The following is a 23,692-nucleotide window of genomic DNA, read 5'->3' on the forward strand; positions in this document are numbered from 1 at the left end:
ATTTTCTCTCCATTGAGAAAAATAAGGAAATTAATATACATTCACTTCCTTCCATTGACCTCCACCTTCAGGTTCTCTCTTGTCATATCTCTGTTTTATACTGGTAAAGTTTACATCATTTATAATCTGCATCTTACTTGTTTGGATTCTACCTTTAATGGACTTGATGCCCATTACCAGCACTTTACCACAGTTTTTTCTCTTTATTTCTTAATTGGCTGGATTTATTCAAGTAGCTGAGGTTTTTTTGTTTATTTGTTTTGCTTTGGGTTTGTTTGTTTTTTCTGTTCCCAGGAGGGTATAGCAACAATATATTCCCCAAGTTCTTTCATGACTTTTATGGTCACTTTAAATTTGCAGGACATTTTGTAACATTTGTGGGACACTTGGTCCTAACCTCAGCAGTCTGTACACATTCCTCTATAATCTCCTGGCACTGAAAGCTGTCTTGCAGAAATCTGACATCAACTTGATACTTCCCTTCTTAGAGATGATCTGCTTTTTGCTGCTTAGAGGTCTATGAATCCCTTCTTTATCCTTGAAGTTCAATTACTTAAGCAGGTGTGTGTCAGTTTTCACAGATCTTTTCCTATTCGGAAAGCAGCAATAGCATTTCCCCCATCTTACAATTGTACACAAACAAGCTTTGAGAGGTTGTTCAAACAGTGGAACCAAAGATGTTAAAACTCCCAGTCTAGGCTTGACCACATTGCCAGGCATCTGTGCAAATCTTCCTTATTGGCCTTTGGGGTTCTGGGTCTTTTAAGTTTCAATCTGTACAGAAGTCCATTAAGTTAAGCAGTCTTGTAGGCTTTTGGTAATTTTCTGTGCTTTTCTCTTCCTGAGAGATATAAATTTAGAATTTTAACAAATCTACTTTCTTCCCTGCACTCTTATGGCATTTTCTACCACTGTAATACAGCACTAACCACACTGTTTTATGGTTAGCTGTACATGGTCCTGTCTCCTGAAATAGGCAGGAATGATGACTTATTTATCAATGTCTGTCATCCTTTTCCTCTGCCCTTTACCACCTTTCCCCACATCCCATATATGCCTTTGTATTCATGGCACAAACAAGTACAATATATATTCATTGACTTGAATCCAATTATTTACAAAAGTTTGTTTAGGATACCAGCATTTTGAGTGCTGGGAATATTTTAGAACTGGAATTGTATCCTTCATTTTTACTTTTTATTTTTTTCTTATTGATTAATTTATTGATTCATGGATATTTATTTTCCCACAAAACTCTTATGAAAAGCAACTTTGCCAGTAGCACTTATTGTAAAACAAAAATAACTTCAAGATCATCTGATTTTTAAAAGATAATAGGACTTCAAACACATTTAATAATTCAAGACACTTAAATCACATTACTTTCAAAAATAATAATGCTAACCCAACTCTGCAGGAGAGCACATTTCATGGAATATAATCTTTTAAAATCTAAATAAATATACATAGCATATTTCTCTGTGTTTTGGAAAAAGATATCTAATTTTGTAGAACTTCATATGATGATAGATATAGAGGAAAATCCATGTTGAAAAACATAATTTCTCACACATACACTTTGCATTCTACTCTTGGATTCTACTTCTCAAAATTTAACCTTAAGATACTTAGATTTCTATGAATAATATGTTGAATGTGCCATAGGTTCTGACTATCTGTGTGATTTATTCTTTGAAATGTTCCCTTGAATGTTGGAACCTATCTAGAACCCCAGTATCTAACTTTTAAATTACCATCCTGACTTTTGCCTGTGAAATTATTGTTACAGAAGCTTAGCCACACTCAAGTCTTAATGGCTCTGGATCCTGCAAAATTCCAGAAATGCCATCTTATAGTAAGTAGAATTTCACTGAGGAAGAGCCTTGTTAACACTGATTCACATTGATCATACCTTCTATTTATATATAATGGGCCATCTAGTGAAGGAACTAAATGCTTATGCTCTACTCTGCTAGAAAACTGAAAGAAGAAAGAATCTTGAGAGGAATATACAGTTGAGCACATGTGACTAAGACCTAATAATAACTATCTCAATAGTAATAGTACCAGCCATCACTACCATGTGTTATCAAGCACTTATTGTGGACCAAGCTTTTGCTAAAAGCTTTATGTAAATTATTTCACTTAATGTTCAAAGGCTATCAGTCTCTTTACATTAATTTCACAGATAAGGAAACTGAGATTCAGAAAAGTTAGGTAACTTTTTTAAGATCACATAGCTGGTTTGTGGCAGAATCAAGATTAGAACACAAAATAAAACTTGACTTCAGAGTTTATGCTCTTAATCCCTCTACCGTCTGCCTTCTTCTACCATATTATGTTATAGACGATGTTGGGCCCAAAGCCAGAGACACAGATGAGCAGACGGGGAGGCCTAAGCACAGAAGGAGTTCAAGGGCTAACATTGAAATGTGACAAGTGAGATACATCTATTTTAAATATCACATAGAGGGGGAAAAAGTCACACCTTTTTAAAAGACACAGGTGCATTGCAGCAGGTGTGACTGTTTATGTTTGCCTTTGCTTTCTTACTCTTGGATTCAGTTCTTGAAAACTGCTTATTTGCGATAATGAGAGAGAAGCACTTTACATGCTATAATTAAAAAATTAAGTCTGTCTCAAATAAATTAGGAATATGTGCAAATGCATATTTCTTTCTTTTTTGGACAAGAGTAGGTGGGAATAATGATAGCTCCACAGATGTAACTCTTCCACGTGCAATCAGCTCTGTCACTTTTGTCTATATCCAGAATGATGGTAGTGTCAAAAGTTGAACAACCCTTGATGTGAGTCAATAGTAAGAAATTGGAGAAGAGACTTAAATTCTATGTAGCCAAATTCAGTGTCCATTTAATTATTGTATTTCTTCACAAGTAGTTGCCCTTTTACACAAGTTTTAGGGGGTCATAAATATTAGTGCAGCACCCATGGGCTGATTATTCAGACTGGTCTTACCAGGCATGCTGATGATGAGGCTGACTCTCAAATAGCAGCTCCCTGTTTTCAAAATGAAAGCGTCTACCTGCTCCTCCTTTGACATTTTGTAGAATCAATCCTTGTTTTCCTCAAAGTTAAGTCAAACAATAAGTAAACTAAGAGAGCTCAGCTTGGCTGAATTCAGAACTTTCTTCATTCATTCATCCAACTTTTCTTAAATATTGGGAATGATAGGTAGGCTAAAAGGAATTAGCATGGTTTGTTATGACAATATAACCAACACAGTACAAATACGATTCTTTTTGCATTGTAGAGTTTATTAAATAACTTATTATATTTGCATATGATTAAAATCTTATTCTCCATGAGAACCAGAAACCAAATTTATATTCACATGGAATTTTCATGGAATGGAAATAGAGATGCATTGATTTGATTTTGGTTTTGAGATGCAGTGTATTGATATACCCTGAGAAAACCATAATTCAAAAAGAGTCATGTACCACAATGTTCATTGCAGCTCTATTTACAATAGCCAGGATATGGAAGCAACCTAAGTGTTCATCAACAGATGAATGAATAAAGAAGATGTGACACATATATACAATGGAATATTACTCAGCCATAAAAAGAAACGAAATTGAGTTATTTGTAGTGAGGTGAATGGACCTAGAGTCTGTCATACAGAGTGAAGTAAGTCAGAAAGAGAAAAACAAATACTGTATGCTAACACATATATATGGAATTTTTTTAAAAAGTTCTGGAGATGCATTGATTTGATTTTGGTTTTGATATTAGATTTCTACCTTAGTATCACTTCAGGAGTTTTAACACTGAGCCTCATCATGTGAATTCTAAAGAAATGTCATTTAACAATTAAAAACATTAAATAAATACAATGTCATTTAACCTGAATTGACATTACCAGCAATTTAAAGAATGTGGTGTTTAATGGAATGATAAAACTTTTTGTATTTGTAAACCCTGAATTACTGAAATTACCAAAAAATCTTATATTCATATATGAAGTACTTGAAAATCCATAACAATTACTTTTATGTATTCTAATTTAGAGTAAAAAGAAGAAAAGAAATAAGAATTCGAGCAGAAATCAATGAAATTGAAAACAGGAAATCAGTAGAAAAAAAAAATCAATGAAACCAAAAACTGGTTCTTTGAAAAGAGTAATAAAATCAATAGCCTCTAGCCAGGATAACTAAAATAATAATAATAATAAGAGACTGGGGACACAAATTACTAATATCAGAAATGAAAGTCGGAACATCACCACAGAGCCATCAACATTAAAAGGATACTAAAAAATACTATGTCAGAAAAGTTGATAACCTTGATGAAAAGGACCAATTCCTTGAAAGACACAATTTGCCAAAACTCAAGCAAGAAGAAGTAAACAATCTGAATGGACCCATATCTATTAAAGAAATTGGATAAATAATTAGTAACCTTCCAAAAGAGGAAATGCCACGCCCATTTGGCCTCACTGGTAAATTCCACCTAACATTTAAGGAAGAAATTTTTACCAATTCTCTACAATATCTTTCAGAGGATAGAGTCAAAGGAAATACTTCCTAACTCATTCTATGAGGCCCACATTACCCTAACACCAAAACCAGACAAAGACACTACAAGAAAAGAAAACTGCAGACCAATGCCTCTTATGAATGTAGATGCAAAAATCCTCAACAAAATATTAGCAAATTAAATCTAACAATGTATAAAAAGAATTATACACCAAGAAAAAGTGGGATTTATTCTAGGTATGCAAGGCTGATTCAACATTTGAAAATCAATTAATGTACTCCATTACATCAACAGGCTAAATCATATTAACAGGTGCAGAAAAAAAATTTGACAAAATCCAATACCCATTCATGATAAAATCTCCCAGGAAACTAGGAATAAAAGGGAAGTTCTTCAACTTGATAAAGAATATCTACAGAAAACTCACAGATAACATCATGCTTAATGGTGAGAAACTCAAAGCTTTCCCTCTAAGATTAGGGACAAGTCAAAGATGTCCCGTCTCAGCACTCCTTTTCAGCATTGCACTGAAAGTTCTAGCTAATGCAATAAGACAAGAAGTGGAAATAAAACATATGTAGGTTGGAAAGCAAGGAAAAAACCGTCTTTGTTCATAGATGACATGATGTCTATTTAGAAAATCTAAAAGAATCAACAAAACTTGAAGTACTTTTTTAAAAAAGATTTTATTTTTTAGAGTAGTTTAGGTTCACAGCAAAACTGAGGTGAAAGTACAGAAAGTTTGCATATTGTCCCTACCCCCACAGATGCACAGCCTCCCCATTATCAACATCCCCCACCAGAATCGTACATTGGTTACAACTGAGGAACCTAAACTGACACATCATAATCACTCAAAGTCCATAGTTTACATTGCAGTTCACTCTCAGTGTTCTACATTCTGTGGGTTTGGGCAAATGTATAATGACACATATCCATTATTATAGCACCATACAGAGCATCTTCACTGCCCTAAACCGTCTGTACTCCACCTGTTGTTAGTCCCTTTGTACCCAGGGATTGAATCTAAGGAAAATAGTATAGGTAAAATGATATTTCCACCAATACTAAATAGACCATTAGAAATATGTACTTAATAGACTTTTATGACATACACATATATAAATAGAAAAATGAATATCCAACCTGTTGCAAGCACCCATGTTGCCCCATTCTGACTTTGTACACCAGGAGACTTGTACCTAAATCAGAAACAAGAATTAGAGTCTGATTGTTTTTCCTGACCAGTTCACCTATCAGCTACTCTAAACTGACACCACAGGTTTCCCTACCCATTGACATTCATAATTATCCTCTCTGTAGAACATCCTACTCTCTTTCCCCATGACATTGCCACTCCAGCAAGCATTTTCTGACAAAGCTTTGCTTTATCCAGACACTTCAAGCCACACCCATAATCTAAATAATGGTGCTCATGTAGGAACCTTACTGCAGGGACAGCAGCGGGCCCAGTCCTCTTCAGGCTCACTACTGGAGTCCAGTGCGGCTCTTTCATTTACAAACGGAGGCCTTTTGGCTTGGTCACTCTTTGCTAATGAGTTATTATGGCTGGACAGCTCAGTTCCATTTTATTACAATGCCCCGTACAATTTATGAATGCTTTAGACATGAAGGAAACTGAAGAGAAAACTAACAGGTGAATTTTCAAGTGTCTTTCCCCAAACTCCCCTGAGGTTTATGTTGTATTGAATATTCAGATCAACTTCAAAGAATGTGAAGAAATTAATTCAGCCATAACTATCAACTTAATGCTAACACAGAAGAAAAAAAATAACGTAATTTTTCAAAATGTCATTTTGTAGATGAAACCCTTTTGCCTGATTTTTTTTTTTTTTTTTTTGGCTGCGTTGCATTCGGTCTTCATTGCTGCTCATGGGATTTCTTTAGTTGCGTGGAGCGGGGGCTACTGTTGCAGTGCACAGGCTTCTCATTGCAGTGGCGTCCCTTGTTGCGGAGCACGGCCTCTGGGTGCGCAGGCTTCAGTGGTTGTGGCATGCGGGCTCTAGAGCTCAGGCTCAGTAGTTGTGGCACATGGGCTTCGTTGCTCCGTGGCATGTGGGATCTTCCCAGACCAGGGCTCAAACCCGTGTTCCCTGCATTGGCAGGCAGATTCTTAACCACTGTGCCACCAGGGAAGCCCCTTTTTGCATGCTCTTACAGTTAAAATATTCTTATTGGATTTTGGCTTTTCTCAAAGTGATGCTGCAAATCTCATCTATCTAACTGATACTGAGCACGTCTGAGGTAACTTAAGTATTATTATCCAGTAAGTATGGTATATGTTTCACAAACGCATAAATGCTGAGCCTTACTTCAACTAAATGTATCGAAGCAATGTTGCTGTGGAATCACTGTAGTGTAAGCACAAGAATTTAAACTTCTGACATTAATAACGGCAAATGAATAAAAGGTGCAGATTACCATCATTCTTGAATATGTAACTACAAGTTAGTGACTAAAAAGTAGAATAACATACATGTCTATAGGAAAATTTATTGATTGATCATTCAAAAGTATTTATTGAGTGCATGTTTAGTGAAGGCATTGTAGAGGAAACTCGGTATCTGAGGAACCAGGTAAAAATTTCCTTGTCTTCATGGAGTTTTCAGTCTAGTGAGGGAGACATCCTTAACATAAAGCTTGCAAAGAAACAGATATGCTATAAAGAAAAATAGGAAGTATCAATGAGAGGATATATGAGTGTGCACATAAGAGAACATGTTAATTTGGAAGGGCAGGTACAACCTCCCTGAGGATTGACATTATAGTCGAGTCCCGAGGATGAGGAGGGCTGGCCTAGTCTGGTGATATTTCTATGATGAAAGAGGGAATAGCAGGAGAGAGGTGAGGAAAAGGCAGTACTGATGGGGCAATGCCTCTGAGTAGGGAGGGGCCATGGGATAGGATCCAAAGCTGCAGCCAGGGATAGCTCCTGAAGAACCACCAAAGATCCAGGAGAATGGAGCACAAGCAAAACAACAGGCCTTGAAATGCAGCTCTTTATCAATGACAGATACTGTATATCACAGAAATTCTTTGTTTTACAATTGGGAAAAACATAGTAAGAATGTTTCAAATCCTAATTGACACAAACTTTGTTCCTTTTCTAACTTCTAAACATTCTTACCATAAACTATGAACACATACATAGCAATTTCAGTCCTTGTTTTTTTTTTTTACTTTTTTTTTGCGGTACACGGGCCTCTCACTGTTGTGGCCTCTCCCGTTGCGGAGCACAGGCTCCGGACACGCAGGCCCAGCAGCCATGGCTCACGGGCCCAGCCGCTCCGCGGCATGTGGGATCTTCCCGGACCGGGGCACGAACCCGTGTCCCCTGCATCCGCAGGCGGACTCTCAACCACTGCGCCACCAGGGAAGCCCCAGTCCTTGTTTTACTTAGACCTGTTTCGAAGGGGAAGAAGACTAATATATAACACATCCTATCTCTCTGTACTTTCTATTGCATCTTCTTGGTTAGAGAAGTTGTGGCAAATTAAATGAAAAATGCATACAAAGTAAAGCTTTTAAAGTGGAAAAAAGAATTTTTTAAAAAGCAGGGAGAGGGAGAAGTAGATAATCCAAATTAGGCTGGTTATTGTAATTGAAACCTCTTTTTCACTGAGTTTTTTGGCAGCCAAGACAGAAGAAGAAAATGTGATGAAATAAAAAGCAAGTATTTTCTGATCAAAGTATCCGTTGATACTTCAGAAAAGAGCAAGTTTTCCAAACCTCAAAGGATTTCTAAATGTAATTTATTTTGTAAGAGACGTGAAATAACAATGATAGAGTCCCAATAACTACTGTTTATAAAGTAGAATATCTACTACATGCTGAGGGCTTCCATGCCCCATCTCCAATTCTCACTACAGCCTGCAAAGTGGACCTTGCAGATGAGAAAACTGAGATTTAGAGGGTGGGCAAATTGCTTAAGGTCGCACAGGTAATAAATGGTATACTTGGGGTAAATTGCTCCAAAGCAGCTCTCATAATCTTTTTCCTTAATAACCATTTCAAAAACAATACCACAAAACCTTATTATGCTTTATTTCTTATATTAACCCTTGATCAAAACCAAGAGCATAATATTGAAACAGAACTCGGCAAAGATATGCCTTTGGCACCAAAATGTTAAATTTATTTTTATAAAATCCTTAAAAAGTATTTGTTTCCTATCTTGATTAGTCTGCAGATAGAATTATACTTGTCATTTAATGTTTTTTTTTCCTAAAAAGAGAATGCACTTTTCAAAAATTGAGCCAGTAAATTAGTTGTGCTTCTCTGCCTCTGACGCTTTCTTTTCCTCCTCCTTCTCCTTCTTCTTTTTATTCCACAGTTTTAATTAAATTCATACACACCTGGTTGTTTGCTCTTCCAATTTCTTTATTAAAGGTTACCATTAGTCAAAATAACCTTTAATAATTAGCTGCTACAATTGTTGTCAGATTTATTATTTATTTATTTATTATTTCTCCCTATTAAATTGTTGGATTCATATAGAAGATTTTATAGATCTTTTCCCAAACTGATGTTTAGGTTTTCAACCTGTTTCCTTGCTTGTCCTCAATTTACTTTAATTATGATTACTTTTAACACTTGGTTTATTCTAGAATATCCAATAATCTCATTTCTTAGTTTTTCTAATCCTTTTGTCTACTTACGTTGAATCCCCATAATCTGTAGCTAAAATGACGATACTTTGATAAGGTCTATTTCTCTGTGATTAGATATTCCTTAATCAGCTCTATATCATTCATATGATATAAAATGTCTTTACACATTTTCCTTTGAGTACACAATTTTGAGGAGCATTTTTCCCCTTAATATCGTTTTCTTCTTCACTTCTCCATGTGCAGTGATCTCGATGTGTCAAAATAAGATTAGCATTTGATAAGATTAGAAGTATGTATTTTATTTAAAACCTATTTTGAAAATAAGGGGAAGTGTGCCTATTATTCAGCTCTTAAAAACTACTCTTTTTATGTCTTCAGAAGCTGTAAGACAAGTGTTCAAAGTATATTCCAGGGATTCCTGGAGGGTCCCTGAGACCCCTTTCAGGGTCTGTGAGGTCAAAACTATTTCATCATAATATGAAAGCTTATCTCCTTACTTATCAATACTGTGGAATTTTCCAGAGTCTACATGATATGTGATTTTACAATAGAGAATGTAGCAGATATGAGAATCCAGCTGTTTTCCATTAAACCAGACATTAAAGAAATTTGTAAAACTTTAAAACAATGGCATAGTACTCTCTAATTTTTTGTCTTAGAAAATAGTTGTTTATGTTTTAAAATGTGTATGTTAATGTCATGAGTTTATTATTTTATTTTTAAATAAATTAATAAGTGATTTTTAAATTTCTCACTTTTAACTACTTACACAGTAACTAAATGTTAGTTTAGGCATAACTCACATAAACAAGAGCTCTTTGAGGTTCTTAATATATATTTTTTAACTTTCTAGAAGTCCTGAGACCAAAAAGTTTGAGAACTGGTGCTCTGGAAGTGTTGCTGCTTCTAATGATTGTATCTCTTTGGGGAAGACAAAAGATCATATACTCCATGCTTTCCTTCTTCCTGGCTTCCTGACTTGAGATAATGTAAAAGTCAAAACTACTAACTATTGATGAAAGGCAATCAGTGGGTCTAAGCAAAAATAAAATTGCCATTTTGCCAATAAAATACACTTAAATGCCTCCTCCCATATGTGTACATGATTATATTATGATTTTTAATAATCTATTATTTTCTCTAAAACTTTTCTTCTGTTATCTGGTCTAGTTCTCCTTTATGGAGTGCCAAATGGTGTTTTGTTTTTGTTTGTTTTGTCTTGCTTTTTTTAGATTTGGACTTAGAACACATGACCACCATTTCTGTTTAAGAAAGCCGGAATAACATTTAAGGAGAATCTTTACATAATTAGTATTTGCTAAACCAACACTTGTCAGTTCATCTCATTTACTATTGTTATTGTGTTGCTATTTTCAGTGTCATTTTCTTCCCAAAGCAGTGGAGCTTCTAAATTGGGTTAGATTAGGGAGGAAAATCAATATTTTCTGTTGATCCCAAACTATGCAATTCTTAGGTATGCTCCAAAGTTATTATATGAGAAACTCACATCTTTGCCTTTCAAACGCTGAATATACGAGATATAGTATCTTCCTCCTTAGGGATATGGTGGTTTTTTCCAGGGTATCATTCGAGGCTGAGTGTGGTCCTTTATCATGCTCTCATATCTCCTCCCACTCTCTTATTACCTTCCTTCTCTTCCATTATTCTCCCCTCTTCTCCTTCATTTTTATTTTCCTCTCATCCCCACCCTACAAAATCAAGAAATAAGTATTTCTTGAGCACCTGCTTGGGAATCATAACATGGGCAAAGGTATGGACTCTGCTGCCAGATGCCCAGGTCTGAATCTTGACACCACAATCTCTAGTTGTGACATTGTACAGATCTCTTAGCCTCTTTATGCCTCAATTTTCTCACTTCCAGAACAAGAATTATATGATTTACATCACAAAGCTGCTGCTAAGATTAAATAAACTAAGAGATCTAAGGTGTTTATAATAGTGCTTGGAATATAGTAAGTGCTTAGGACATGAATGGTATTATTATCTACCTGATAATGATCTAGTATAAAGAGTGAGCTAGACCTGGTAAGACATGAACAAAAGCAACTTTATGTTTTTCTCACTGTTGTCCTAACACATTAACCCTGTGAATCCATTCTTCTCCTCAATGAATAAAATTTCAGGCCATGCCCATAGTTTTTCATGTCCCTCTTGGGTAAGAAAAAGACCAACATTTTATTTTTTACTTTTTTTATTGAAGTATAGTTGATTTACAATGTTGTGTTTCTGCTGTCCAGCAAAATGATTCAGTTATACATATATATATATATATATATATATATACATTCTTTTTTATATTCTTTTCCATTATCATTTATCTCAGGATATTGAATATAGTTCCCTGTACTATACAGTAGGACTTTGTTGTTTATCCATTCTATATGTAATAGTTTCCATTTGCTAAACCCAAACTCCCAGTCCATCCCTCCCCGACCCCTGCCTTGGCAGCTACAAGTCTGTTCTCTATGTCTGTGAGTCTGTTCCTGTTTCACAGATAAGTTCACTTGTGTCATATTTTAGATTCCACATATAAGTGATATCATATGGTATTTGTATTTCTCTTTCTGAATTACTTCACTTAGTATGATAATCTCTAGTTGCATCCATGTTGCTGCAAATGGCATTATTTTTTCTTTTTTATGGCTGAGTAGTATTCTGTTGTATATATGTACCACATCTTCTTTATCCATTCCTCTGTCGATGGACCTTTAGGTTGTTTCCATGCCTTGGCTATTGTGAATAGTACTGCTATGAACATAGGGGTACATGTATCTTTTTGAATTATAGTTTTGTCCAGATATATGCCCAGGAATAGATTGCGGATCATATGGTAATTCTATTTTTAGTTTTTTGAGAAACCTTCATACTGTTTTCCATAGTGGCTGTACCAACTTAACATTCCCACCAACAATGTAGGAGGGTTCCCTTCTCTCCACACTCTCTCCAGCATTTGTTATTTGTAGACTTTTTAATGATGGCCATTCTGACTGGTGTGAGGTGATACCTCATTGTAGTTTTGATTTGAATTTCTCTAATAATTAGCAATGTTGAGCATCTTTTCATGACAAGACCAAAATTTAAGAATCATCCAGTTTTAAACTTCTTCCATTCCCCACCTTGGGATCTGTAATTTATAAACATAGGGGGTAGGAATTCTTGTTAGTTTCTTCTTTTTTTCTTGCTCTTTTTCAACCAGCTAGATGATTGTGGTCCTTCCAGGGTTGGGATGTGAAGGCAATGATGAATAGTGGGTTAGGAGATGGAGGGTTAAGACTTGGTCTTACCAGACTGGCACAGTTCTGGGCTGGCACCAGTGATCTCTGGGTGTGGCAGGTTACAAATGCCTATTGTTTTTTCCATATGGGACACCATTGATAACTCTACAGAGACTCAACGCAGGACAGTTCTCTCACTCCAGGTGATCTGAGTGGCCCTTCAGCTGCCTACTGTCACCTCCCTCATGTTCTGCTTTCTGTGATGCTGAGATGAGGTGGCATCATCCCAGCAGGAAACATCCCGCAAAGAGACCTCTTCTGGGAGACTAGTGTCTAATTCCCTTCTGCACAGTCCATACTGGGCCCATGAGAAATGTGCTTCTTTGTCCAGCTATTATTTGAGGGCAGCTGAACTCACTGAGACCCTCTCTGCTCAATCACCTGCTCCAACCATTTTCCAGTTTTTCATGAGTGAGCCAGGTATCAGTCCCTGTTTCCCCAAATCACTAAGTGACACATGTCAAGTTACCTTGAAGCTGTTTATCCCCTCTTACTTGGCTTGAGTAGAAAGAAAGAAGTACTTCCTCCCTTCCCCTATGAAATTGGAAAGGAGAAAAACTACAGCACCCTGGCAACTTTTTCTCTTAATGCAACAGAAAGATAGGCAAAGGATTTGAATGGGCATTTTATGAAAAGGAAAACCAATAAAGGTATGAAAAGAAGCTAGACTATACCAGTAAACAGAGAAAGACAAATTAAAACTTAAGGTATAATTTTTATACTTAGGAAGACATATACACTTACAATGTTTATGTGAGTAAATACTGATGGAGTCTTTTAGGAAAGTGATTTTGCAGTATATATTAAAATTAAAAGTCTATATGCCTTTTAACCCCACCAGACCTGCTTCCAGGTATCTGTCCTAGAGAAACACCAGCAAAAATACTCAAATATCCAAGTACTGAAGGTTTATTAATGCATTATTTGTAATTTTTTAAAATTTGAGGGCTTCCCTGGTGGCGCAGTGGTTGAGAGTCCACCTGCCGCTGTAGGGGATACGGGTTCGTGCCCCGGTCCGGGAGGATCCCACATGCCGCGGAGCGGCTTGGCCTGTGAGCCATGGCTGCTGAGCCTGCGCGTCCGGAGCCTGTGCTCCACAACAGGAGAGACCACAACAGTGGGAGGCCCGTGTACCGCAAAAACAAAAACAAACTCGAATGTCCATCAAAATGGGAATAGCAAAATAAAAAGTGATAGACATCAAACAAAAAATGGATGCAAGGATTAAATAAAATAAGCTGTGGTGACATGTGGGAAAGATTTCAAAGACATGTTAAGTGAAAAAAGAGCAGTGTAAAAACTTTTATTAATGATACATTGATGTAAGAAAATGGAAAAATCAGGGATATTTCTTTGTATACATATACTCATATTTGTAAATGCATAGAAAAAAATTCAGACCATTTCAAACTGATGAATGATTGCTTTTGGAGAGGACCTGAGGCCTCCCCTGGAAGAGAAGCAGGGTCAGGTAGAACTTGAACATTCATAATGAGAGTATGTTACATGTTTAATTACATATGATTTACAAAATAATTTAAAATGTAATAAAATGAATGGAGTTGTTAGAGGTAATTTTTAAGATAATCTCAAGTATAATACTCTATACTGATAGCTGGATATACTAATCCTCAGAAGAGTCTATGAGAGCATTCATTGTCATTAAACAATATTTTTCATATTAAGGGAAGTTCTCTATAATAATTACATCTAAATGTCTGTTCAAATGATAATTAAGAAATCTTTGCTATGGTTGTGAACTTCTAAGATGACACATACAATTATGCTTTTCAGATAATAAATCAGACAAATTTCAACACAGAGCACCTTGACTTTATTATAATAATAATTAGCCAATTTAAGCTGATATGGTAATATGCATATGAGAACCAATATTCTCTGAGAAGTAAATATTTTATTTCTGGCTGTTGGTTCTATACAATTTAAATTGCATTTCACTTTTACGAAAATATGTATAAGCTATTCTCAAATGGCATTTAGTTTAAAACATTTTCCCTTATGGTGTTTATTTTTAAATCATAGTATGTGTGTTGTTGAATCATATAACTTTGTAAAAATTATTATAATTCTGGAAAGATTAAATGTTGGAACCATAAATATAATTATATGAATGTTACTTAATTATTTTCCCTGTTTAGTACCTACATGAAAATGGGATTGTCCATCGTGATCTCAAACCAGAGAATCTTCTCTATGCAACTCCAGCCCCAGATGCACCACTCAAAATTGGTATGTTTCCTGATGTCTTATGATCCCTTTTCCCAAAGCAGAAGAAATTTATTCCACGGAATTTGTAAATATTGCTCTGTCCAGGTTTGCCTCCATTCAGTTTCCTCAAATATTGGTGTCTGTAAAGGAATAATGCATTGTTTTGGAAGTCTGTGCTCTTTCCTGGAATATTTACCTGAATTAGTGCGTGGAAGGTTGTGCTTCATTGCTGGACACACAAAGGAATCACAGCTCTTGGAAATGACAGGGACTTCAGGAGGTGACCTTGTATTTTGTAGATAAGTTTATATAGTAGAAAATCACAGATTACATGACACTTCTTATTGCACAAGTTAGTTGGAGCTTAATTTTAGATAATGAAGAACTTTGACACAAAATTCTTGTACATATCAGTGCATTTGGGCCCTGAATCATTTGTTTATATGAACAGAGATAAACTGAGATCTGTATTTCCCAAAGTACACTCCACAGAACACTGGTCCTCAGTTGAGTGAACCATTCCCCGCTCCCTTTGGTGGGGGGAACAGTTTGTGGAGGTGCTAAGTTTGGTCAAGTAAGTTAAGAAATGCCAACTTACAGTGAAACAAGATTTTTATTTCTGCAGGACTTTTGAGAAAGTTAAAAATTTTAATGTGTAGACTGACATCTAAATTAGTGTCTGTGAGGCTTTTTCCAAACCTTATTTGACTCTGGAAACCTTGGTTTGGTTTTTTTCCCCCAATAAGCACTTTGAAGAACTACAAAGATGATTTGGGAAGTTCTGATCTACCCAAAGAGATCATTAAATCATCCTTTTAGAAAAATGTATATTAAATTTTACTTTCCATGTCCCTTACAGAGCAAATCTTTGTTTGCAAAAATAATTATAAAATTTATTTTAGATGAAATCTCCTTAGTAGAATCTGTACTAAATCCTCTAAAGGGCATTGCTCTTTTGGCGCTGTCCTTTATAATGCTAATCTGATGAGTTCACTGCATTTATAATGTTAACACTTTTGAAAATCAAGTTATACATATCATGGAAGAGCTCAGACAACATAATGTGCTTTATGAATGCAAGAACCTAAAGAAAAAATACTGAAGTCGTGCTGGGCAGCCAGCTTGTTCTCATAATCACTCCTGAAAGGCAGTAGGCAGCAGGGAGGCTTCCATTTCCTTTAACATCACTTTCAAAGATTTTATCCTTCAAGAAATTTCTTTAAATGGATGGATAGATACTAATTTAGACAGGAGAGCTTTTCTTTCTGAAGGATTTCCTGCTGCTTTTTCTGATAAGGATCAGCACCTCCATGGAAATGTGGGTTTATCTTTGAAGTCTAAAATGGCATCAATTCTGTACCTGCCTCTCTTAAAGAATGGCCTTGAACTGTTTTCTTATGTTTCCTGGGTGAGAAGGATGTAGCCCAGCAAATAGACCATAATAGTAGCAACTTTTGTTAACGTTTTATCTAGGTACCATTCTGAGAAATAAATAAGAATTTTTGCACAAAGTTATATGTTCCTCATACAAGAGTAAATTCTTATCCGTCAAATATACTAGAGAACAAAATTATTTATTTTGAAGCAGAATAAACCTTTGATATTTATGTTCATTTTACTGACATTTACAAAAGTCTAATTTTTTATTTTGATTTCTTCCAGTGGATTAAAAGTTCTGAATTATATCAGTAACTCTATACTGTCTTTTAGAGTTAGTTTCAAATCTCAGAATTAATATTAGACAAAATATATCTGTCACAACTATTATTTCAAGAAGAAATAGCTTATTTACTAAAATCTAGTAATTATAGAGAAGAGCATAACATGTATTTGGGAGTCATGGGGTATTTTTTTTCCAATTTAAAGCAAAGCATGAATTATTATTTAGTTTTTTTAGTTTACTCTCCCAGATGACTGGCCCCTATCTATATCCACCCCAATGTCAAATACAAACAAATAAATAAGTTTTACTTTGAATAACAAAAAAGTAATCTGTCATCATATAAAAGCTGAGAAAAGACTCACTTCATCAAATTTTTTTCTTGTCTCAGCTGATTTTGGACTCTCTAAAATCGTGGAACATCAAGTGCTCATGAAGACAGTATGTGGAACCCCAGGGTACTGCGGTATGTTCTTTAATACTGATATTTTACTTTTATTGTATTCAATGATCTGATTTTTTTTAACTCCTAATATCTCTATTTGAAACACAATTTGATGTAAGTCTCCATGAGGAAGGCATATATAAATGACACTCAGACCACCTGCTGTTCTGCATGAGGGGTTCAATGATGTTGATTTTAGGGCACCCCTGTTAAGACAGCGGGGTTGCCCTCAGAAGGAAGGACTGGGTGTTCTGTACCTGCTTTTAGGTAGTAGCTACTCTTCGACCCACTCAGGAATAGAAACACAGTCACCTGGGAAAAGGGCAGGGAAACAGCATTGTGGTTGGGATTAAAGCCATGAGCCCTTTGTTACTTTACTTATTTACTTTTACTCAGGAAGGTGTGTGAGTAGAGCATATATCATTAATTCCGATGGTGTATAAGACTACAGTGAGAGCGGGGTAGCCCCTAGTTCTCATGGATGGCACTGCCCTAGCCTCACTAGGACAATGGCTTTAGGTGGGGTTTCCCCGCCAGAGTCCCCCAGAGATGAGCTATGGGACAGTCCTCCCATCCTCTTGCCCAGTCTCCCAGAATGGGCTGAAGGTACCCTGAGTACAATTCACAATACAGAGACAGAACAATAGCATTTGATCCAAGCCAGCATGAAGCTCGCCCTTCTTGTCTTGACAGCTATATTAATCTGGCAACAACCTAAAAGCCAATAAAAGTTACAAAAATTATCAAGAATTTCTAAAGTTTTTCTGACTAATGAATATGTCACAAATTAATTAAAATCTGGATTACAAAGAAAAGAGACAAGACTTCAAGTTACCAGTCATAAGATTAGCTATCATTTTCTCTTAGGATCATTGTATTTTTATACAAATCTTCCTTCACTCACTCATCTCTTCAGCAAAATCACCTGCTGTATTTCAGGCCAGTGCTTGGCACCAGGAAGATGCATTTCTTGCCTCCACCCCCATCCCCAGGGGTTCACAATCTACAGGGGAACAGACATGAAACCAAAAAAGTATCGCACCTTAGGAAATACCAGGTTATGCATATGGAAAGGCCTTTATGGAGACACAGGAGAAGGGTGCTATTTGGAGTTATCTGTCTTATTCGTCTATGGCATTTATATTTGTTAGTCACCCCACCTCAGAAATAGACACATAAGAACTACATTACTAACTCATTGTAACAACTTTTGAATTCATAGAAATCAGACTGGAGAGGTGCAGTAAGATAGTCAATGAAGCAAATTATGATTAAATTCACAGAATTTTAGTGCTGAAAGAAACTTTAATATTCATTTACTAACATTCTCATTTTACTAAGGTCAAAAGAGTATGACTTCCCCAAGATCCCACATCTAGTTATTGGTGGATCAGGGATGAGAATCCAGGTATACAGGGTCCTAAAAACAGATTTATAGAATTCCCTATTCAGAAAAGCAACATAGATAAATCAATATAGTTTTCCCTCATAGAAATATTTATCATTTATTGCTTTTAGTTTAAAATGTTCTCTATTTTAATTTTTGAAGCCTCAAAACTATTACTTGGTCATTGTAAGAAGTGAAAATCCAAACATGTGTAATCAATATTAACAGCCTCATTCATTCTTCCACACCAGTCTCCATGTTTCCATGTTCACATAAACATTTTATAATTTTGATTTTAACTAGTTAGTTTCCTGGTCTAAAATAATAATATTTTAGATAACTTTCTTGCAGCTGAATTGTTCATAAATCCAGTAATTACACAGAATTGTGTACCTTTCTTTCTGTTAAATCTTTACATTGTTCCAAATATTCTTTTTCTGGATCTTAAGATCCTTGAGGACAGGAGTAATTTATCAATGAGGAGTAAATTCAGAAAATGAAAAATAACTATGGCTTAAACAAGACAAGTTAATTTCTCTGATGCTAGAGGTCCAGAGATAGGCAATCCTGATGGGTTTCACAGCTATGGCTCTGCAGGTGTGGTGGATCTCAGTGTCAGGGATTCAGACTTTTTCTGTCTTACTCTACCATTCCTGAGTATGTTTCCTCACAGTCCAAAAAGGCTGCTTGAAATCAGTCGTTATAGCTGCATTCTACACAACCAGAAGGAAGAAAATCTAAAAAAGAGTGCACATTTTCACTGTTAAACAGGCTTTCTGAAGCCCCACATGTCACTTCCACTTATATCTTATTAGCCAGTACTTAGTTATAGCCTCCACACTGCCAGGGAAACTGGCAATATGTCCCTTGGCTGCACGTGCTGCTGTCCCAAATGAATTCAGGGTTTTGTTACAAAGAATGAATATTGCATTAGATGACTCACTATCTCTACCACAGGCTTATGAGTAAGATTTTCATTCTCAGAAAAAAATGTGAGGACTTCCCTGGTAGTCCAGTGGTTAAGAATCCGCCTTCCAATGCAGGGGACGTGAGTTCGATCTCTGGTCTGGGAACTAAGATCCCACAAGCTGCAGGGTGACTAAGCCCACATGCTCTAGAGCCCACGCGCCACAACTAGAAAGAAGCCTGCGTGCCGCCACTAAGACCTGATGCAGCCAAATAAATTAATATGTAAAGAAATATTTTTTTAATGTGGAAACCATTACAGTATGTTACCTATAGGCATGCTCTTTTTCATTTTCCTTAGAACTGTTAGCGGACAGCCTATCACCCTTCCCTTCTAATGATGCCGTGTGAACTTTTCCTTTCTCTATTCATATGTCCTTGCCTGTCCTCATCCTGAATTTCTTTCCTGCCTCCAGATCGCCAACAATATGGAGAAAAATAAGAACCTTGAATTTAGTACTGTATGCCAAATAGGGTTGCCTGTTCGTGAAAGCATTGAAAGAGGATAGAGAAAAGTGTGAGACAACAAATTAAGGATTTCTTACAAGAATAAAGCTGGTGGATAATTTAGTAATCGTTATCTAATACTGAACAATAAGTATTCCAGGGAGGTAGGTAGGTTGGAGAAATTCTCTGAGACTTGAGCAGCCCTAAAATTGAAGGATCAGAGAGAACTTACCCTAGTGATCTCTCAGGGTCCCTGCCATGACTAAGAGATAGCAGTCCTTTTAGTGGCTTTGATAATAGTGATAAGAGGGACTTCCCCAATGGTCCAGTGGTAAAGAATCTGCCTTCCAATGCAGGGGATGCGGGTTCGATCCCTGGTTGGGGAACTAAGATCCCACATGCCGAGGGGCAACTAAGCCCACGTGCCACAACTACTGAGCCCGTGCACCTCAACTAGAGAGCCTGTGTACCACAAACTACAGAGCCCATGCGCTCTGGAGCCTGCACACCACAACTAGAGAGAGAAAAACTGCACACCACAACTAGAGAGAGAAAATCTGCGCTCTGCAACTAGAGAGAAGCCTGCATGCCGCAACGAAGATCCCACGTGCAGCCAATAAATAAATAAATAAATAATAATAGTGACAAAAGCAAATCTTTCTTGCAATAGTACAGAATGGTCATTCTATGAATGAATGATTCATTCACTGATAAAATGAACATTGGTTGTCTAATAGACTCCATGTTAGTCACTGAGATTATAAGAGTGCACACAGTATGATCTTGCCCTTCAAGGATTTCATAGGCTATAAAAGAAGAAAGACCTGTACACATAAATCAAAATTTGTTGTAATAAGTTATATATTTATCTGAGCCAAAGGCTCAAGCATGCAGAGGAGAGGGAACAATTAATCCTTCTTAGATGGGCCTTTACAGAGGAGGGGTACTAAAGGATTAGTAGGAGTTCAACAAGTGAAGAGGTGGCCACAAGGCATTGTTTGTCAGCAAGCACAGGAAGAGAAAAGTCAGAGGAGTGGTAGCATCTGAAAAGTTCAGGGATTGTTTGTTACTTTGTCACTGCATGACTGGAAGATAGAGTCTTTGGTACAGAGAATACAGATGGACTTGGAAAAGTAGGATGGACCAAATTTTAAAAGAATCTGTACATTAGGCTAAGGAATTCAGACTTGCTTTGGTAGATAATAGTGATCCAGCAAAGGTTCTTAATCAGGGCAATTATATTTTTAAATCAAATCTGTATTTTATAAATACCTTGAAAATGACATTATGACAGATGGATTTGAGAGAGACAAGAGATCAAAAGAAGACAAATTAGAAAGCAATTGTATATGCTCTTTCCTGTCACTCCATAAACAGCTTCTCAGTGAAAAATGTATTCAATCTACTCCTAAATCCAATCATTTATTTTTTAATATAAAATTATTGTAAAAATACTATTTCAGACTCTTGTCTTTGCCATCTTATAAGACAGGACCATCTTACAGATAATGCCATCTCATAATGGAGGCTTATTTTCTATTTGCTATTTTTTTCCCTGCAGATATCCATATCACCCTTGAGGCTGTGTAATGGGGAAAGGGGAAATTGAGTGGTTGAACAAGATCAAGATAATCCTTCCATTCTGCTATAGGTAGAGACTCATCAGGAAGTAGTAATTTGCTATATTATACAAAAAGGAAGAGAAAGCAGCAAGGAAGCTGGGGCAGGGGTGGAGATTGAGAGAGAAAATATAAGTGCTTTGTGGACTCTGAAGTGCTAAACGTATGTGTGGAATTACTATTATATAGGTTGAGGTAGGCTTAGAAATCAAAAACAAGAAAGTTCAATGTATTTAATTTAAAAAGCAAAGTTCATAATACATATAAAGAGGGAGGACTTCCCTGTTGGTGCAGTGGTTAGAAATCCGCCTGCCAATGCAGGGGACACAGGTTCAAGCCCTGGTCCAGGAAGATCCCATGTGCCATGGAGCAACTAAACCCACACACCACAACTACTGAGCCCACATGCCACAACTACTGAAGCCCGTGCATCTAGAGTCTGTGCTCCGAAGCAAGAGAAGCCACCACAATGAGAAGCCCACATACTGCAACAATGCAACTAGAGGAAGCCCGAGTGTAGCACTGAAGACCCAGCACAACCAAAAAATAAATAAATAAACTTAAAAAAATAACAATATATATAAAGAGACATATATTCATACATACTCTTGGTCCAAAGGAAATACACTAGAATATTACCTCCAAGTGGGAGCAAAGGAGGGGCAGGATTTTAAGGATACACTGAAAGCACTGAAAAAGCTGAGTTAGGGAAAAGCAGAAGTCCTAGTAACACCAAGGCACAGGAACTAGGTGACCTAGAGTGGAGGAAAGATGCAGGGTTTTGAATTTTTTTAATGTAATATAGTAATATTTATATTCATCTGTCTTATAAACAATTAAACCATTTATAGACAAGGCTGAAGCCCTCTTTGAGGATCACCCTCAATTCTAGCCCTTTCTCCCCTCACCACATATAAGTACTGTCGTCAGTTTGCCATGTAGCCTTCTGAGAATATTTAGGTGAGGAGGAAACTGTTCATTTATAGAATGATCTGGAAATGAAACCCAAGAGCAAAACTGGCAACAATCACTGTCATGCTATGGAAAGCATTACTTTACACAGAAACTTTACATTTAACTTGGAACAGTGACAAAGAGGGGAGGGCTGACCTTGTTTCCTTGCTTGATGGGAGGACGATTACATCCTAGATCAATTATCCTTATGTATGCTGCGTCTAGTTTTTTGAATAGAAGCGTTTTTTCAATTACATCTTTGGAGAGAGTGGGTATTTATGTTATACCATCTGTCATTTGTCAGGAAATTAAAAAAGGAAAGTTACCCAATCAGTCTCACTTATAGAACCTTTGCCCCAGGCTATTAATAACAGAAAGTTCTCCTATAAGTGAATCTCAAAAGAAAAAATATCACAGATGCTGTGTGTTTAAGCAAATACTCATTATCTTCTGGGAAATCTGCCCAGTCAAAACTAAACTTCAGGCCAGAAAACTAAAATTGTGATCCAGATAAATGGAATCAATGACTAGTGCTCTGACATAGTCCATGAGGGGGTCAACATTGAAGAAGTTCTCAAAATCTTGTTGTTGGGAAAAGAAACAAGTCTCAAGAAAAAAAATCCATTGGGCCATGGCTCCTGATAAATGTGCTACAATGTAACTATGTAATATTACTTCCAAAATATCTTAACTGGTTCAGATATTTGAGGCTTGAATTCTGTGGGTGTTCAGACTTACCCATGCCCATCACAGAAAAGAAATACAAGCTGTTAGAGTAAAAACAAAACCAGTGTGGAAGTTGTTAGATGAAAGAATGTTTCTGTGTAATACCAAGTATCTAATTTATTCATAGGCTTAGTTAATTAAACTATATGTGTTCATATTTTATACTCCTACTTGTCTGTTTATCCTAATTCTATTTTCAGGGTCCAGAAACTGTTAAGAATTTATTTCCTCTTGGCATTTGCCAGTTCTTATTATTATAGGGATAATCCTTCCTTGTTACCACATTGCTATGTTCTAAAGAAATAACCTATTACATTCACTCTACGAAAATTACAATTTTTCAACAGTCTACAGTCAGAAGAGATTTCTATCTGCATGCACACACATTACCATGAAAAATATTGGAAAATTTACATGAGATAAAAGAAGTAAATTTAATAGTCTAAAATACAAGCTTTCAGGATAGTTTCACATTTTCATTCCTTTCTAGAACACTAAATAGTTAAGGTGAAATAATGAGTATCCAACTACATTGATAATCTAATCAAGTAGGGGATTATCTCACCTGAGAACTAATTAAATACCCACAATGATGCCTTCCTTTTTGCAATGAACTTTAAAAAAAAAAACCACTAGAAGAAATAAACATATAGTAAAATGTCATCTGCACCATGTGTAAGTTTCCCCTTGACAGGCTGGTGTGTGTACACTAGGGTTCCCATGGGGCTTGTTGACAATAGGAAGGGAGTAGGGAAGGCTGGAAGAAGAAAGCAAAGAACGATAAGCAGGTTGGTCCCAGATCCATCTCCCCTTCCTGAGCACAGGCTTTCGT

At 36.4% G+C, this 23,692-nt stretch overlaps 1 protein-coding gene across 2 annotated transcripts in view; it reads left to right on the forward strand.

Moving 5' to 3' along the window:
• Nucleotides 1–23,692, forward strand: part of CAMK4 (calcium/calmodulin dependent protein kinase IV) — a 211,176-nt gene that overhangs the window by 166,367 nt on the left and 21,117 nt on the right. For both annotated transcript variants that reach the window (XM_059062179.2, XM_067031433.1), the window contains exons 7-8: nucleotides 14,587–14,677; nucleotides 16,708–16,782. In XM_059062179.2, coding sequence (XP_058918162.1) covers nucleotides 14,587–14,677; nucleotides 16,708–16,782 — 166 coding nt within the window. The remainder of the gene's footprint in view (nucleotides 1–14,586; nucleotides 14,678–16,707; nucleotides 16,783–23,692) is intronic.

Source organism: Kogia breviceps, chromosome 4 (genome assembly GCF_026419965.1).
Source record: "Kogia breviceps isolate mKogBre1 chromosome 4, mKogBre1 haplotype 1, whole genome shotgun sequence".
In the NCBI taxonomy this organism is placed as follows: Eukaryota; Metazoa; Chordata; class Mammalia; order Artiodactyla; family Physeteridae; genus Kogia; species Kogia breviceps.